The 14,612-nt window shown below is 44.1% G+C and overlaps 1 protein-coding gene across 1 annotated transcript in view; it reads left to right on the top strand.

The window, feature by feature from the left end:
* Positions 1-612: 612 nt before the first annotated feature.
* Positions 613-14,612, top strand: part of VPS37D (VPS37D subunit of ESCRT-I) — a 150,141-nt gene continuing 136,141 nt past the window's right edge. Inside the window, exon 1 of the mRNA XM_078679570.1 lies at positions 613-884. Coding sequence (XP_078535696.1) covers positions 654-884 — 231 coding nt within the window. The 5' untranslated portion in view covers positions 613-653. The remainder of the gene's footprint in view (positions 885-14,612) is intronic.

The following is a 14,612-nucleotide window of genomic DNA, read 5'->3' as shown; positions in this document are numbered from 1 at the left end:
CTGGCAGGTGGTTACCCCCACCGCGTACACAGCCCTAAGCTTGAACAATACTTTACTGGCCCGTGTTTTGGGGATTCACCTTTGATTGGATGAGATGTTACTAGGCTGTGTACCAGCCTAAGGTGCCCGGCCATTCAGAGCACAGAAACAAAAAAAGGACGAGCGTGGGAGCAAGCGCTCTTACGTCAACTGTAAGCAAACAAAGAGGACATCTTCAAATGTTTTAGATGAATTAAAGCAGCCTAAAAAGTTGCATTTTGTCAGCAATATAAGGACTTAGCACCTCAACACCACGATTGGCTAAAAAAAAATAGAGCTAGAACGAGTACGTCCTGGCTTAATTAACAAATAAAAAGAGTAACACAGTATTCAGGCAAAAACAAGTGTATATATTGCAAAATACTGTTTGGTATATTATGTTAAAAAATATACGAGTGATAATAGAAAACCTTGCTTTAATTCAGTCATTATAATCATTAATGGAGCACAGTGTTAGACTTACACAATTCCAAGGTGGCGGGAAACGGATTGCGTGATGAAAGGCCCGTTTTGAAAAATATGTTGCTCTTAAAATACGGTGGCTCGTAAGGGGAGGACTCTGACAGAAAACGAGCTCCCCCTACTGGATTTCCAGCATTCCACGGGCGCCTCGGATGGCTCCTGTGCGCGGCACGGGCTCCCCCTGGTGGCTGGCTGCGGCTATGCAGTCAGGCTGGACCCGGCCCCCTGTACACAGAGAGATGCTCCCGCAGCCGCAGCTCCCGCGGCCCCCCGAGCCTGGGCCGCCCCCCGGGGGCAGCCTGGGAACCCTGAGCAACGCCCAGCTCCGGGAACTGCTGGGAGACGAGCGGAGGTTGCAGAGAATCGTGCGGCTTAGCGGGCAGGTGAGGGGGAGGGGCGCAGGGAGGCGGGCAGCTAAGAGGGGGCAGCAGGTAGGATGGGGCATAGAAGGAGGGCAAGAGAGGGATCTGGAGAGAGCTTGTGGGGACACGGGGAGAAGCTAGTTCATGGCAGTAGGGGGCAGATGGAAGAAGAGAAGAGGGCCATATCATATGAGATGGGCAAAAGAGGGAACCAGGGGCAGGGGGGACGGGAATGGGATGCAGGCAGGAGGAGCTTGGGGCAGACACAGGTGGGGTAGGAGAAGGGCAACCAGGGGGAATGGTGGGCAGAAGGCCCAGAGTGGGTCAACAGAGTAGAGGCGGGAGAGGTTGCTAAGAGAGGGCAAGAGATGATCCTTAGTGGGAAGCATAGGATGAGCAACAGAAGGGCCTACTTGCTGAGCACCGTGAGTGGGGCAAGAGAATGCACTTGAGCAACAGGCTTCATGGGCGCAGTAGGGCCAGGGGATGAGCCTTAGCCAGAGGAAGTAGCAGGGGCAACAAGGGGGCCTAGAATAGGCAGAGATACGATGTTGTACAAGTAGATGTAGAGAAAGGGATTGAGAGAAAGGGAAAGACATGGAAAGGGTCAGCCTGGCCATACGAGAGAGAATTAAATGGGGTTTTGAGAGGACACGTGGAGAGCATATGAGGGAAGCACAGGACTAGGGCAACAGGTGGTAGGTAGCATGTAAGGAGAGGGCACAGGACAGGAGAGATAATGAGTTGTGATTTTGTAAACGGGAGGGAATTTGTGATATGACGTTGTATGGGGGCAACAACACCATTTTTGTTCGGATGTAAATGTATACAGATTTCTTGCAGGCCACGTCTACCCTGACGTTTGAATGCAACCCAATTACAGCACAGCTATGCAGCTTATATCATGTTGTGTGAATATGGCTTTATTACAACACAGCCTGGGTTCTTCAATCGGGGTGTGTTTGAATATACATATTGTACAACTTCGAGGAGGCCTCGTGTATTATAGGAAGGTGAATGTTACTATCCGCAACCATTCAGCTGGGTGTATAGAACCATCTTTCAGCACAGGCAGAATGCATCTGGCTGAGAATGCAACTTTTTACAACACAACCAGGCAGCTTCCATCCAGTTGTTTTTGAATATTGCTCGTTTAATTGTGCACGCAGGTAACATTCATCAACGTGTTTTATAACTGTATTACAGTATAATACTGTAAAATTAATCAAACTGTGTAACTGTATTAAAGTACGTACTGTAAAATTCAGTATGTGAATGTAAGTATTACAGCATTGGTAGCATCCAAAATAATGTGTGGAAATATAATTGCTTTACAGGGCAGGCTTTCTGGTTTGTATCTTTTAATGTATAACAGCACAAGCAGGCAACTTACATCCTGGATATACTAATTCTGAAACGTTGCAGGCTGGCCATACTATTCTGGTATATGAACATGACAAAAGTATCAAAAAGGCATGCAGCATCTGTAGTAGCATGGGAATGTATACCTTTATTACCGCACTGGCATGCAAACTTCCATTCAGTTTGCATGAACAAGTTTATGTAGCACAACAGTTGACAGCATCTGTTATCACTGTAACTTTGTTACAACACAGGAAGCAACTATCCTGCTATGGGAATAAAACTGTTTTCTGGGCCATCAGCATTTCTCAAGGTGTATTTAAATATGCATGTGTCACAGAACAGTCTGACTGCACTATTCGTGGAGTATGAATATTGATGACCAGAACATGTCTTTCCCAGTGAGTAGAAATATAACTACAATTCAGCACAGATGCATTGTATTAATCGAAGGTATATGTTCGAATATAATGACACTACAGCATTGACGTGTCAATTTAAATGTGTGTTTGTTTATTCATATATAATTATTCACAGTTTTTGTAATACTGAATGGTACTTTTTGGATGCCTCGGAACAATCCAGGTGGATCATAGGATGAGTAATATTGACAAAAGGTAGCCAAGACTGCATAAATTCAGTCGGGGTTTATGATGTTTGGGAGGCCTGACTGCCATGACTACTGGAAGTCCTCTTTTTATATCACAGATGTGTTTTGGGAGATTTGGTCAACAAACAAAGTTAATCGATGGCCTTGCCCTTTCTTCTTTTAGTGTGCAAGTAGCTAGGGCAGGTCTTAAGGAACTCATTGCCATATGAGTTGGGTTGTTAATTAAGCACGATTTAGAGGTGTGCGCCTTAGCTAGATTAATTTCAGATGGGCCCATAGACAAGATGTACTAAGGGAGTCTTCATCACTGTGAAATCAGAGGATTTTCACTTTACCTATTAGGTATTGTGGGAAAAATAACTTAGAGTCTCAAGTGACTGTCCCCCCAAACTCTTGGTTGTGCAGATGTAAAGGACGATCACAGCAAGTGACGTTAGACGACCTGTAAGACTGAAAGCCCTTGGTTAGGTAACTCAGGAGTAGCATTGCAAATACTGATGAACTATCTGCACCTTTAACTGTGCTCTTTTTCAGTTTGGAAGTAAGTGGAAGTTCTTCTGGTTGTCTGAATGTAATACTGTCCTGGTGACAAAGAGAAAAGCCTCTGTGTTTTTTTAGAGTGCCTTAACTGGGAGCCCCATGTAGATGCATTAGTGCAAGTGGGACATTGGGTTAACCCCTTCGATGCTGGTGACGGAACCGTTCCGTCATCAGTTACGGCTGAGCTGTGCTGATGACGGAACGGTTCCGTCACGACCGCGCCCTGTTCTGGAATGTCCAGCACAGGGTGCGGTTAACGCGCCGCACGGAAGCGGTTAATGAGGTTGAAGTAAGTTTGCAGAGTTGTTTATAGGAGCCAGAAGACCCTTTCCATCAGGCTAAAAAGCTAAAACACATTTTATGTTTAGTTTTTGACTTGAGATGTGAACAGTTGTCACTGTTGAACAACATCAGTTTGCAAAGGTTTTGTACAGACAGTTTGAAGGGGTCTCATTACGACCAGTCATTTGTCTTTTTGATATTTATTTACTTATTTAGCAGATTTCTATAGCCCACCCCCAAGTTACAGATGCGCTTTACAGGTTAACAATGAACGCAACAGAATGTTTTGTATAGAACTCGTAATTTGTTGATTTAACTCATTAGTAGTAAGAGTATCAATAAGAATGGGTTCTGGAAAGAAGAGTAGTCCGGGGAAGACTTATTGGGGAGAGGTGTTAACGGAAAGGAGGGGGAAGCGGGGATTAGTTGAAGCCAGGCACGCAACGCCCATTGGACTCAAAGGGCTTCAGCCCCCCACCCCCGTCGTGTGTGGCAGCCCGGGATGAGACCGCTTCCCGGGCGCACACACAGCTGCACCCGAGTACTTCACAGGTCTTTTAAAGAACTTTTGCTTGTTAATGAGGCTTTGATGGTTTTCACCCCTTCTTAGGGATCCTGCAGCTCCACTCTGCCTTTTGCTTGAAGAATCCGCCCCCCCCCCCATAAAAAAAAAATGTCTTAGCTCCCCGATGACTGTAGGTGCGCCTCTGGTTAAAGCATAGTAGGCAAGGAGAGAAAGGTGGTGATGAGAGCAGGGTAGAGGATGATGTATGGTCTACACAGATTTCCAACTGTTCAGATAGTGAGGAGGGGTTGTAGTTAATACAGCAAGAAATGTGGGCTTACTGTGTCAGATATCCATAGGTAGGAAATGTCAGAAGGAAGAGGCTCCTTCTGAGAAGGAATGCTGTTGAACATTAGGTTCAGAAGAGGGGTGTTTTCAGGAAAACATTTCTCCGTTTCTCAAGATCCTCAAACCACCAGATGTCTTGAAGAAAATATATAAAATAGGATGTATTTTTTGCAAGGATTGCTTTAAATGCTAGGCATCCCAGTTTGAATTTAATTCTTGCACCTCTAGGGAGCCAATGCAGATCTACAAGTATTGGAGAATTGTTGTTTAATTTCTTGATGGAAATGTGTAATCTGGCAGCATGTAAGACCGCTTTTAGAGGAGCACAAGACAGATTGTGATGCTCCTGCTAGAACAACATTGCCAAAGTCAAATCTGGTTAGTAAAAGAGCATTGCCGACTGTTTTTAGGTGGTCTGGTTGTAGAATTTGTTTTAGTTTCTTTATCTTATGAAGCTAGAAATTTGCTATTTTTAGCAATTTTTGTAATAATGTGTTGGACCATGGTTAATGAGGAGTCTAGTGTTATTCCCAGTGAGCAGACCAATGATGCCAGAGTAGGGGTCAAAACGATTCAGAAAAGGGGGTGGTGATGGACAGAGCATCTGAATTAAGCAGAACACTCCTACCCAGTCAAAAGATCAGGGCTTGATCCATCACCGTTTTTTAGCTCACTGCACCATCCCAGTTCAGAACCTGGCTACATGCAAATTAGTCTGTCCCTGGCCCAGTGCATCATGGGAACAGGGCAGACCAAACTACCAAGCCAATTCTTTACTGGAAAGGAAACAAGCTTCCGGGGACCGGTTTCTGGCATTACAGCCGTCTTCGGCCCGGCTTGCTTGAATCCTGATGGTGCAGTGAGGAAGGGACTCATGTCTGAGCATACCCTTCCACTCCTATAGTGGCCAAAACGATTCAGAAAAGGGGGTGGTGATGGACAGAGCATCTGAATTAAAGAATTCGCTTGGTAGTTTGGTCTGCCCTGTTCCCATGATGCACTGGGCCAGGGTCAGACTAATTTGCATATAGCCAGGTTCTGAGCTGGGATGGTGCAGTGAGCTAAAAAAACGGTGATGGATCAAGCCCTGATCTTTTGACTGGGCATGAGCGTTCTGTTTAATTCAGATGCTCTGTCCATCACCACCCCCTTTTAAGAAGAGTAGGGGTCAGACAGATCGATTTGCTGTAGCAGTCCCAAGTTGACATTTTTCATTTGCTTTGAGAGAGAATAGATTGTTTTTTTTTTATTTTTTTTTTTTTTATGAGTGCGAAACATAATTACCATACAAGTTTGGATAATGAGTAAGGTTTTTATTAAGGTGAGGATCTTGTTTTCAACTAAATTTGGGCGTCGTCTGGATATTAGTGAATAGCGATGTTGGCAGATTTTGGTAAGTGGTTCTACATAGAGATTGAAGAGCGTTGGGGTGATAGATCTTTGAGGCACTCCATATATGGTAGGGGCTCAATTAGTTACTTTTGTTGGTTTTTACAATTTGAGAGTGCTTGGAGAGGAAAAAGGCAATACATTTGCGGACTGTTTCTCTGAATCTGAAGTGATATTAGAGTAGGTTAAGTAGTCTTGAGTAATCGATTGTGTCGAAAGTTGCTGTTAGGTCCAGTAAAACAAGGAGGAAAGATTTACTTTCCTCCAGTACATGGTTGATGTCGTCCAGTATTTTCAAAGAAGCCATTTCAATTCCATGACTAATTCAGAATCCAGATTGGTGGACTACTAGTAGGCTATCATTGCTGATAAATTCGGCGAGTTGAAGGGAGACTTATTTCTCAATTATTTCCCCAAGTCATGGAAGGTGTAACCCTATTGTAGTAACTGTTGTTTAGTGATTCATTCCAACTGTTGCCTCAGAGGGATCTTTAGTTTTTTCAGCAGTTTCTGTGTGATCTTTTGTTTTAGATGCCTGTGAGATAACCTCCGCACTGAGGACAACTCCTGGATTGTTTAATATGGATCCAAACTTTGAAATAATCAAAGTGGATTGTTGCAGAATCAGACAATATAGATATTTTGTAGACATCCTGCATACATAAGAATTCTTCTTAACACTTGTAATGTCATACTAGCCTTGATGACTTTTTGACGTTTTATTGAGCTGACAGTTTTACTGCCCAAACAGAGACCCTTGCATAATACCGAAACTGCTCTCCTAGAGGTCACAGACTATGCCTGATGCTCTTAGGATGATAATCAGCCCTCACTGTTAGTGCTGCTTGATTTGTCGGCAGCTTTCAACATGGTATCTCATCTTAGATTGCTCCTGAGACCAGAGGAGATAGATATTTGTGGCACAGCTCTGCAATGTTTCATGGGCTTCCTATCACAGAGAACCCTGACCATCAATCTAGGTCCGTTTAGATCTCGCACCTTAGAGCTCAACAAAGGGGTGCCTCAAGGCTAATTTCTTAGCCTCACATTATTTAAAATCTTGCAGCCTCCTTTGCTAAAATCATCAAATCTTATGATATGCAGATGACACTCAATTTCTTATCTCTTTTGATAAAGACTCCCACAATATGAAAAAAGACCCGTTTTGTAAATGAGATGAAAGTTGTCTCGGCTTGGATGACAGAGAATTGTCTTCAACAAAATGCTAGCAAAGCAGAGCTCATGCTCTTCGGCAGAGCCCTACTGCTCTGGTCTCCGGATTGGTGGCCAACTGATTTAGGCGCAGTTCCTGCCCCCAAATCTACAGTAAAAAATCTGGGTGTACGCTTTCACCAGACTCTAACTATGAAAGATCAGATACTGCCTACCACTGGCACCTGCTTTTATATGATGAGTCTATTGCACAGAGTTTTTCCTCTACTTCCATTCTCGGTGTGCCAAACCTTAGTGCAGGCACTAGTGATCACTCGCTTGGATTATTGCAACACCCTCCTAGCCACCACAAATGAGTCTCTACTTGCCAGACTTCAAGTAGTGCAAAATACAGCGGTCCGCCTTATTCAAAATATGCTGGACAGATCAGCCTCTCCACTCCACCTTTTACGTTTCCCTCATTGGCTATCTGTGCGCATTAGAATAATTTGCAAGATCTGCTGTATAGTACATAAAATAACTGATTGGCAAAGGTCCCAGTTACCTTGCTGTGAAGCTTATTCCTTACCAAGTGGGTAGACCTTTAAGATATATGGTCAAAGCTTTTCTTAGTATTCCCTGAATTAGGAAAACACACTCCAGTGATAGAGCTTTCTCTTACTTGGTTGCCTACTACTGGAATAAACTACTCATTCACTTAATGAAATGCACGAGCCACCTGCATTTCAGAAAGCTTCTCAAGACCGAGCTATTCCCATGCTAGTTCTGCCTTGCTCGTAGTCACTCTGGCACTGAGATATCTGGAAGGGAGATAAAGGGTCAAAATAAGCTATTAGGAATCTGAGTTGTAGCAACAAGCAGATGGTCATTAGCTTTCTTAATGGAAAGGTGCTGTTGAAACGGAAGGGCTCTTCAGCTTCTTGCTAAGGGTTGGAGACTCTGTGTTCAGTGAAGGTAGACAGGCAGACCATACACAAGATTAGCCATTCTTCTGCCACCGTTCTTGGATTTTGTGATGGTTTCCTGAGTACATTTAGGGAAGCAGGCTAAGCAATACACCTGAAAATGTCAGCTGAGATACATAAGCTACAATCTATCCCATTATTAACCAGTGGGTGAGGCAGAGAGTCTTAAATTTAGTGTGTTTTAATATCAAATGCTATTGAAGACTTGCTATTGCTGACCGAATGTTCTCATACGTTTTTAAGATTCTTTGTATATATGTTTGATCTTCTTGTCAGAGGCCTAATTTCTGCTGGGCAGAACATCGGGGATGTGTAGGACTTAAGAACGTGGCTGATGTAGCATAGATCAGTACAGAAATCTTCAGCAGAGTAGAAAGCAGACAGCCTGGAGATTGCAAAACAGTGATTTTCTTTTCCTGGTTCCACATTGAAGGTAAACCATCTGAACTTCATATGGGCAGATGTGAATATAATCTCTACACTGGAATTTAATAAACTGTTGATATCAATCGTCTAGACTGTCAGGGTGTCAACTGCATAATCTGGAAGTAAAGTGATAATGTTGGCTATTTCCGGCAAGCATGTCTTTTTAACAGGGGTCTCTTCAGGGTGTGCATCATGCTGCAGTATGTATAAAACCATGTCTCCTGGCAAGCCATCCAGTAAATTACCTCTGTCTTTAACTGTAAAGTTGAAAGTCTCAATGACTTGATCAGAGGACCTTGTCTGATGTTACCAATGTTTCAATTATACGAATCTAGGGGTCTGCTTCCGTCAGTATGATCTTATGTTTGTGGCACAGGGTACATAACCCCATCAATGATTCCGCAAACCCACAAATGTATCGTGGTGAGCAGCTGCTTGAATTAGAAATGTGTGTCAGGCTTAAAAAAATTCCGTTAACTTATGAGCATTGCATTTTTTTACTCTTGGTGAGATTTATGTATTTTTGTTTGTTTGGTCCTAAAACTTTACGTTTTATGGCCACCTTCTTTTGAGGGTTGGTGTGTTTGTGTTGGCAGCACATTTATAAAACATCCATGTATCTTTTGAAATTTACCATTGCAAACACCCAAAGCCCTTTTTTCACCCGAAAAAGTATGTTGAATGACTGAGTAAATAATTTATAAAGCATGTGGCTGTCATCCCGGATATCCCGGAGCTGCCTAGGCTGTGCATGGGGAAATAAGAGACTAATTACCATGGCTGGAATAACCAGCTTTAGTGTGGTTTTGGAAGATCTCTTAATTGGGGGATGCTTGAATTTTAAGTGGGAGGGCATTCCTTAGTTTAGGGGCCCAGTAGGAAAAGAATTGGCCACCCAAGTGAACACATCCTACTGTAGGCACTACAAGTAACAATTGATTAGAGGAACTGAGAGATCTTGCAGGGTGATGAGCTCATATTATATCCCTCCAGTACTGAGGGCCTCTGTTATAAAAAGCCCTTAAAGTTATCAGGAGACATTTAAAGGGAATACGTTGCTGGACTGTAAGCCAATGTTGGGTTTCTCAGGTGTGCCAAGATGGATTCCTGTCTGGGTAGATTCAGGAGAAGCCCGGCGGAAGCATTCTGGATCATTTGCAGGTGACTAAGAAGGTCGTCTGAAAGACCCAAATGCCAATATTGGCATAATCCAAATGAGCAGAAATCAAAGACTGTACAGTGGTTTTCCTAGTGACTTCATGAACTAGCCCATGAAATTATTTTAGGCTTAATAAAAGGGCAAAACAGTTGCATGTGACTGCCTTTATCTGCAGAGCAAATTACACCTTGTTCTAGAATTTGACTCGGAGGTTCCTTACCTTCTCCACTGGAGTGGAGGCAAGAGCCAAATTCTGGAGGTCACTAGGCACTGGATCAAACTGAAGGAGAGCATCAAAAGAGCAATACGTCTGCTTCAACTAAGTTTAGTTTATGAGGCAAGACTGAATAGAGTCCGTAATTTACTGTTGACCTCCAAGACAGAGAATAATAGTTGTGTATCATCAGTATCTAACACCACCTTAAATCCAAATGGTTGGATGATCTCTGCCAGAAGGGCCATATAGACGTTTAACAATATGGGACTAAGGGCCGAACCTCTTGAGACACCTTGTTACAATTACTTGGTGAGGCCATGAAAGGAGGCAGATGGACAGATTGGTACGGGTCAGATAAAAAAGATTTTAGCCAAAGTTGGGTGGACCCACTAATGCCACTGTTTGCTAAATGCTGTAGTGAAATCTGATGTGAAATAGTATCAGAAGCGGCCCAGAGAAATAATAATGCCACTGCATGTCCCGGATCTAGACTTAACTCTCTGATGTTAGTAAATTCAAGCAGTGCTAATTCATTACTATGGGAAAGGCCTGCTACCAGACTGCGAACCATGTAAAAGATTATTGGACTCAGGATAGCAATGCATCTGGGCATTAACTATTTTCTCCAGCATTTTAGACCATGCTGGAAGGCGAGAGATGGGTCTAAAATTTGCTAAAACCTCAGCGGATGCTGACGGCTTTTTAAATAAAGGAACCAATTTTGAACATGTTTCCAGACCTTTGGCCACAAGGCTTGTAATGAATGATTAGATAAATCATTTATCATCTTATTTAAAGTTTGCACAGCCTTTGCTAAAACATTGCAGGGACCTTCTTCTAAAGGCGATCCGGAGCAACATTCCAGAAAAGCAGGGGCCGAAGCTTCAAGCGTTATGCTTTTAAATGTAGATAGATCCGAGCCAGGTGGTCTACCATTCGTCAATGAAAAATCAGAATCAACAGACTAAGTTACATCTTCATTATAATCAACATAGATGTTTTCAATCTTCTCCTGCGAAAGAGACTTTCGCATAACTCTGCGGAAGGGGTTATACGGGGTGTACAAGCTTTGGTTGCAAGAAAAGACCAAACTATTTTTGAGATCTCTTTAGGGGTGTTAGAAACTGAAGGGATCTGGTCAGCAAAATTATCCACTTGTACTTAATGTATAGTACCATGATAGACCTTCAGAGCCAAATTATGTACCTATTTATCTGTTGAATAAAAAAAATATCTTCACAGATGCTTGGGTTTTTAGGTCTCGCCTGTCGATGCGCATGCGCATCGAGCAAGCGAGACTATAGGGGCTCATCCAGACTTTATCTAACTTGCAAGGAATCGTGGCGATTCCTTGCAGTGCCCGTGACTTTTAAGCTCAATGCGCATGTGCATTGAGCTTAAAAGCGCGTGCACATGCACCCAGCCGCCTACTCTCTCTCTCAGCCTTCCCACAACTCCGCCCCCTCACTACTTGATTGCACGGCCGCTAGGCCGTGCCTCCCCTACTCTCCTCCCCCCTCCTCCTCTCCTCCCATGCCTGCCTGCCTCAACTCTCCGCCTCCCGCCCCCTCCCCCTGCACGGCCGCTAGGCCGTGCCTCCCCTACTCTCCTCCCCCCTCCTCCTCTCCTCCCATGCCTGCCTGCCTCAACTCTCCGCCTCCCGCCCCCTCCCCCTGCACGGCCGCTAGGCCGTGCCTCCCCTACTCTCCTCCCCCCTCCTCCTCTCCTCCCATGCCTGCCTGCCTCAACTCTCCGCCTCCCGCCCCCTCCCCCTAGTTGAGCCTTGTGACGCTTACTCACATCGGAGTCGAATGTCCAGTAAAAACGAAGGAAAGACTGATTGAGGAAGCGATGAAGAAATACTGGGTGAAAAAATCAGGCACCCGAAGCTTTGTCCTTTTATAATGACAGGTCTAATATGTGCTGAAATTGGAAAAAAAGCCATAAGATGTGATTTGTGTTCGATCAGCAGTATAACTAATCAAAGTTAAATCGCACGGAGGCACACTTGCTAACGAGAAAAATTCATTAACAAATACGTATGAGTAAGCATTGCATAGCAAATAAACAATTACTCAGGCATAATCAAGAGCAGGCGTTTTCCCCCAAAGAACTGAAACACCAGAAATCGATATCTTGCCGTTCAGGGACTTCGAGAGATAAATTGTGGTGGTTCCAATATGGCCGCTCGGCTGTAGCAATCGGAGACTTGAGTAACACAGTCCACTCTCTATGTTTACTAGAGGCGCCAATTTCAGTTTTTTTTAAAACCGTACTGGAACCTCTGCAGCTGTTATATTAAGGGAGCAGAAAACGTCTATTCAGGTAACATGGGGAGAGGTGTGCAGCCGATGGGTTGGGTTGAGTTGACACCAGGGAATGCAGGCACAGGAGTCGCCTCGATCGTACTGCAAACATACACGAATTTAGGGATTCTTAGTCATCCAGTGGTATAAAGCTGTCATTTGCCAATAACAGTTTTGTCAGTGGCAACTTCGTTTTTGCAATCGCTTGGACATAGAAAACCGGCCCCATGTCACAACGGTTTCCGGTAGTTCTACGGTGACCAGATGTTCGCAACTAAATCATCGGCAATGTTAATCGTTTTGGCTTGAGTTGTACATGAAAATACAAACTTGCTCTATTGCCTCTGACTGTTCGTGTCTCTATTCTGGGCTGCTACTGTCGCGTGATTTAGGGAGACCTGCCAGACCAACTTGCATTCATTCCTACCGATCCCTCTTAGGTCTTTGCTAGAGACCTGGTATTTGAGAGATGCCGAGTGCGTCAGTAGTATGTGAATGCTACTCAGTGTGGGATTGTTGTCTGCTAGTATGTGATGAGCGTAAGAATCGTTTCAGTGTGAGAGCTAGTCAGTAAGGCGGCTGAGAGTGCTTGTATTTACTAAGTTTTACTTTTACACCTTAAAGGCTTCAACGTTCACATCATGTTTTCATTAAGGCAATGGCTAAAGAGACAGTGTGTACTAATTTAACAATGGGTGGCTCTTACTCATGAGTTAACACTGCATAAATCATTCATAAGAGTTTTTTCATCTGCTACTGATCCGCGAGATTACCTTTCCAGAGGCTGTTCAAAGAAAGGGGACATTAATGACCCCTCCTATCCATTTATTTACTTTCAAGAACTAATGACCACTGACCCGCCAACCCCCAATTTGTATCACTGATTCATACCTCATCTATGCAACTGATTGTATTAATTGCTGTAGCCAGGCAGAAGCGTCCCCGGGAAACCAGCCGCAACCCCTTCCAATTTTTTTTTCTAATAAAAACAACAACAATAATAAAAATTTAAACCAAATTTCTTTGATACCTTTGACATCCTGCCAGAACTTAAAACTTTATCGTCATTATGCGAAGAAACATTTTGTTTAGTAGGTAAAACTACATTCTTGTCTGTTGTCTCAATTACCACTGTAATAATCATTTTCATCACATACCATTTTATCCCTCATTACCTCATTTGTGTATCTTTTACTTAACAAACCACCAGTATGATTATCCATATCATTTTCACTATGTTCTGTAAAGTCCCAATAAGAATAATCCTTTCCACTGGAAGTATTGGCTTCCTTATCCATTAGCAGTCTTAATTGTCTAGGTTTCTTTTTTTTAGGTCTCGCCTGTCGATGCGCATGCGCATCGAGCAAGCGAGACTATAGGGGCTCATCCACTCTTTATCCTCACTGCAAGGAATCGTGGCGATTCCTTGCAGTGCACGAGAAATTTAAGCTCAATGCGCATGCGCATTGAGCTTAAATGCGCGTGCACATGCCCCCAGCCGCCTGCCTTGCCTACTCTCTCTCACAGCCTCCCCCAGCTCCGCCCCCTCACTACTTGATTGCACGGCCGCTAGGCCGTGCCTCCCCTACTCTCCTCCCCCCTCCTCCTCCTACTCTCCTCCCCTGCCTGCCTGCCTGTCGTGTCGCACCTCTCCCCTCTCCGCCCCCTCCCCTGCCCGCCGTGTTACGGTGAAAGGCTTGTTATGCCCAGGCGCCTCTTTTACTGTTCCACCAGTCTGGACTGGGAGCGGGGATAAAAAGCGGCAGGCCCCGCAGTTCCTTATCTTACGAAAAGCGGGCTGGCAACTTCGATACCCCGCTCTCATTACCCTATCTGTCGCCATTTATTTCAAAGGGCACCATTGCGCATAAACATTGCGGGCATGTCATGAAACCATTACGACACACTTGTGAACTGGCTGGGACGCAGCAGCATTTCCCACCAAGCGTTTATCCAAAACCAGTTCATAGCGTGCATGATCTTGACTGCTGATCTCCGTCTATATGGAAGTCACGCTGTGGTTTTCACGTGATCAATGAGTATTGTGAAATAATCTTCAAACTGTATGTCTAATTCCCACAAGTCTTGATCAGTGAAGTCTACCTCGGGTGATCATTATTCACTGTGGTGTTTGTCACTGAAAGCGCCTCTGCTGTATACTGAACGGTTTAAATCGAGCTTCTCAGCAAGATTTCCTCTCCCTTCCTACATTAATGGAACCAGCATGCTTCACATTGCATCAACGCATCTTGAGGCAGCGTTTAAAAGATGGCATGTTGACTCTGCATTGAAACACATAAATGAATCTGTCCTTTAAACAGCTGCTTCTAGAGCCAAAACAAATAAATGTCCCTTATTAGGTTTTTTTCGAGACAAACCTGCCGCCCAACAGAACCGTGTTGCAGGTGAGTTTGTGTTGGATTCCATTATCTTTTCTTTTCATTTCTTCTAATCTTTTTAACACTTA

This window comes from Lissotriton helveticus, chromosome 3_1, assembly GCF_964261635.1.
Source record: "Lissotriton helveticus chromosome 3_1, aLisHel1.1, whole genome shotgun sequence".
Taxonomy (NCBI): domain Eukaryota; kingdom Metazoa; phylum Chordata; class Amphibia; order Caudata; family Salamandridae; genus Lissotriton; species Lissotriton helveticus.
Note: the sequence above shows the minus strand (reverse complement) of the source record. Positions and strands in the feature narration are given on the sequence as shown.